The sequence below is a fragment of the Herpailurus yagouaroundi genome, unplaced genomic scaffold (assembly GCF_014898765.1).
Source record: "Herpailurus yagouaroundi ecotype Mexico unplaced genomic scaffold, PumYag 140, whole genome shotgun sequence".
NCBI classification, from domain to species: domain Eukaryota; kingdom Metazoa; phylum Chordata; class Mammalia; order Carnivora; family Felidae; genus Herpailurus; species Herpailurus yagouaroundi.
The window spans coordinates 86,066,922-86,071,388 of NW_024412395.1; the positions used below are offsets into that span (position 1 = coordinate 86,066,922).

At 46.6% G+C, this 4,467-nt stretch overlaps 1 protein-coding gene across 1 annotated transcript in view; it reads left to right on the forward strand.

The window, feature by feature from the left end:
* The first annotated feature begins 3,466 nt into the window (after positions 1 to 3,466).
* Positions 3,467 to 4,467, forward strand: part of CCNYL1 (cyclin Y like 1) — a 36,023-nt gene continuing 35,022 nt past the window's right edge. Inside the window, exons 1-2 of the mRNA XM_040474681.1 lie at positions 3,467 to 3,704; positions 4,249 to 4,451. Of these exons, the coding sequence (XP_040330615.1) occupies positions 3,467 to 3,704; positions 4,249 to 4,451 (441 nt within the window). The remainder of the gene's footprint in view (positions 3,705 to 4,248; positions 4,452 to 4,467) is intronic.

A 4,467-nucleotide genomic window follows, 5' to 3' on the forward strand; every position in this document is an offset into this window, starting at 1 on the left:
ATCACAGTGGACATTTGGGGCCAGTACTATGTGTCCAATGAACATTAACTGCCCTTAATGGAATGCCAAACTAACACATTTTTTAATTCTTTTCAGAGCACCAAGTCAAATTAACATTCTTATCTCGACTGACTCACTGGACAGAAAGACACCTGCAGGCTATGAGAAGAGAGAAGGTAGAAGAACTGTTCAGAAGGTGTAGCAAGAGTCAGATGGAAGAGGCACTGGACAGATGACTTAAATATGAATGCCAGCGCTATCAAATGCCCTACTTGCTTAAAGATACCGATTATAATTTTCCAAACTCAGAAATGAGAAAAGTCCAGGCGTTCCACATCAAATCAGGTCTAATAATAATTCTTAACATTTTTGTTCACATATGCCGTTGAGAATACGGTGATAAGGGCAGACTCTGCCCAAAGAAACCCTACCTATTACTTACACACAAAATCCTATTCTTTTTTTTTTTTTAATTTTTTTTTCAACATTTATTTTTATTTTTGGGACAGAGAGAGACAGAGCATGAACGGGGCAGGGGCAGAGAGAGAGGGAGACACAGAATCGGAAACAGGCTCCAGGCTCTGAGCCATCAGCCCAGAGCCCGACGCGGGGCTCGAACTCACGGACCGCGAGATCGTGACCTGGCTGAAGTCGGACGCTTAACCGACTGCACCACCCAGGCACCCCACAAAATCCTATTCTATATGACCAACTAGTCACAATACTCAAGATGGAATCCAATTAGTCACAATACACATATAATATGTAATCCTAATCACCTGACCACCATAAAATCTTTCTTGTATCTGAGGTAGTTTATTCTATAGTTTAAGCCTCTCTCCACTTTTTTTGTCCTCTTAGCTTAAGGTCACTATAGAGCTCTTTGCATAAGTTTCCATATATGCTTGCAAAGGGATATGAAATTGTATTATGATCTTCCTTGCTTTACGCTGAGACTTCTCTAATCTTACCTTAAGATTGTAGGGTAGAGTTATCATCCAATGCCCAGTTATTCCCTATGCATTAGTTCCTCAGCTATATGACTACATTTTCTGATCCTTTCATAGAGCTGTGTGTGGCCATATGGCTAAGCTTGAAGTCAATGATATGTAAGTTCTATGCTATATGCATCTTCTTAAAAATCTCCATTCCCTGGGGCGCCTGGGTGGCTCAGTCGGTTGGGCGTCCGACTTCAGCTCAGGTCACGATCTCTCGGTCTGTGAGTTCGAGCCCCGCGTCGGGCTCTGGGCTGATGGCTCAGAGCCTGGAGCCTGCTTCCCATTCTGTGTCTCCCTCTCTCTCTACCCCTCCCCCGTTCATGCTCTGTCTCTGTCTCAAAAATAAATAAACGTTAAAAAAAATTAAAAAAAAATCTCCATTCCCTTCCTCCACCCTACTGTTTGGAATAAAGATTCAGTAGTTATTCCTGGGCCATGATTTTGAGGTGTGATGGACAACACTGCTTGTTGACTCTTTTATTGGAAGATACGTTTCATGAGAACAGGAACCTTGTTTATCTTCGTCAAAACAACATCTTCTGTACCTAAAAAGTATGTGGCATGTGGTAACAGCTTAGGTATTGAATGAATAAAATGAATGAATGGGCTTATTCTGAACCCATGTAAAGCACTAATCACAAGATATATCCCAAGAGATAATTCAGCCATCAGCAGCCATATGCAAGGTCTCAGATTATATCACAGAGTCAAACTCTTGCTTAATTCAAATCACATTACTATTCTTTGCTTCCCTTTTCTCCATCATCGGAGGATGTTTTTTTCTTAATGTACCCCTTAACCATACATCTCCCTCTAACTGTTACTGCATGTCTATTCTCAGTCAAAATGTTTAGGAAAAGAAGCTCTCACTTGGGGTCTTCACTTTCTCAACTCCTATTCATTTCTTTGCCCACTGCCGGCCACCGGGCTCACAACACATCCCCAATCACCCAGTTGCCATAACCCATGGCATTTGTAGTTTTCCCACACTTGACTCTTCAGGGAATTGCTTATTGCTGCCTACTGACCAGGCACTGTTCTAGATGCAGCCATTGCAGATATGAGAGGCAGATGTGAGCCCCCCTGCCCCCCACACACCTCATGGAACTCACCTGATCAATCAGTCTTTTCTGATTAGTGCTCAGGTCCTTGGACTTCACTGCTCACCTTTGCAGGTTTCACTTAAATGCCACTTAAATCTCTCTATTCACCTAGTTTGCCTTTTTAAAAAATCTTTAAAATTATACACATCTTCTCAAGACCATCGCTTCTGTACCCATGGCTTCATTACTTTCTATATGTTCTAACGACAATACAATTGTAAATAGTTTTTCATTTAACAGTTTTGTTTTACATAAAATGCGCCATTTGTTAAAACCATAGATTCCAAGCTGTTCTATGAAAGTAACCACCAGGAAATGTTATATTCTCAGCATGTCAACTTTAGGAAATCTCCCCAATTACTTTTTGGGGGGTTGAATATGTGTGTAATTTTTGAAAATGTAAGTTGGGATATCACAAAACAGACTTAGTCAAAAGAGCTATAGATCCAACTTTCCCCCGGAGAGCTCCATTTGGATGTTCCACTTCATAGGGCAAAGATTATCTTCCTCCTCAAACCTATTACTCTTTCTGTGTTCTCCCTCTGGGGAAAAAGTCACCGCTCTCTATCCAATCCTCAAAGCCAGAATCCTAGCAGCCATTTCTGCCTCCCCTCTTCACTTCTCCCTCCATACCCAGTCATCAAGTATTTCAATTCTACCTCCCCAAAGATCTCAAGTCCTTTCCCCCCACTTCAGTCACTGCCACTGCCTTCTCTCCTAGTTGAACATAAAGTCTCTGAATTGGTCTTGCATCCTTCAGTCCTTATTGTTGGGAGTGACCTCATGACAAACCATCTGATAGTGACACGCCAGCTTCCTATTACTCAATCGTCTTGTGTTTCCAGGGTAAAAATCCATCCTCTTTCCCCCAGCATGTACTTTGGGGTCAGTTAGATCTAGGTTTGAACCCCAGGTACAAGCACTTTCCAGGAGCATGACCTCAGACAATTGGACTCTCTGAGCCTTTGTTTTGTCATGCCTGAGAGCTCACTGAGGGCCAGAAGGTTTCCCACATGCAGTGACGGGCACATGGAAGAGAATGTTGAGTGAAGGGAAAACATTTACAAATCTACACTAAAAAAAAATTGTCCTCCCTTAAATAAATATCCTGATATACAGTGTCACTTCCTCTCAAGTTTTACTTCTACCTTTATTTTCTGGTAATCACAATAAGGTGCCTGTGGGGATCCACAATATCTGGGCTCAAATCCCGGCCCCACACCTGAGCAATCACTTGGCCTTGGGAATGTTAATTCGTCTCACTTTCTTCCCTAAAATCTGTGAAAGGATTGTTGTCGAGGGTTAAACGGGTACCTACCTAACTTGGAATGGGGTTGGGCGCGCTATTAGCTAAGCACTACCCAAATGTTAACTATCATTATCATCATCTCCATCAGGTCAGGACCGTGCCACCTCACTCTGTGGGTCTCAATTTTGTATGAGAAAATCGTGCTTCATGGGTTGTTGGCCAAAGAAGGGAAATCTGGAAACTCCTGCCATCAAAGGGGGAAGCAGAGGGGAGAAAAGCGATTCGGTGAAACCCAGCGTTTCCGGGCCGGGAGGGACGAGTTCGTTCCTTATTTTAGTGAGAAAGAAGTGAAGGGTGACGTGTCCTCGGGTCTCATTCAAGACACAAAGCCACAGCGCTCTACTGAGAGGAGGACCAGGGCTCCGGGGGTTGCTGTGGTCAAGTTGCAGGCGAAAACTAACGTTTGGAAGGCAAGAGAGGAGGAGCGTTTAGTTACAAAAACGGTTCAACAATTCGGGGGGAACTAAGTTCGGTGGCCGATCAATTGAGTCAGCTGTCACACCCGGTGAAATCGAGTTGCTAACGGAATCGGCTCTTTACTAACGAGACTTTCTACAACGCCCACCGACCCGGGACGGCTTAGAGTAACTAATGCCCGGTGCGCTTCCCACGGGACCGGAAAGCTCCGGGCTGCGCGAGATGAATGGAAACCGGAGTCGGCGGCGCGCCGCGCGGGGGGCGGAGCAGCCGCGGGGCGGGGCGGAGCAGCCGCGGGGCGGGGCGGGGGAGGGGCACTGCGAGTCACGTGCCTCCGCTCCGAGGCGGGCGCGTGGAGGGAACTCTGGGTGTGATTGGTCCCTCGTAACCAGGTGACCGCATAATGTGTTCCGGTTGGCAGGCGCCAGCCAGGCCAGCGGACGGCAGTCGGGAGGTGGTGGCGGAAGGAGGAGGAGCTCCGACCGCGCTCTCTGCAGGCAGTGGCTGCGCCTCTCAGCGCTCGTCGGGTCCCCACCCCTTTTAAATAAGCCGAGCTGGTCGCCGCCCTCACAGACTAGTTGGCTCGGGGGAGGCGGCGGCGGCGGCGGCGGCGCGGCGGCGGGGGTGCGGCCGGGGCCGG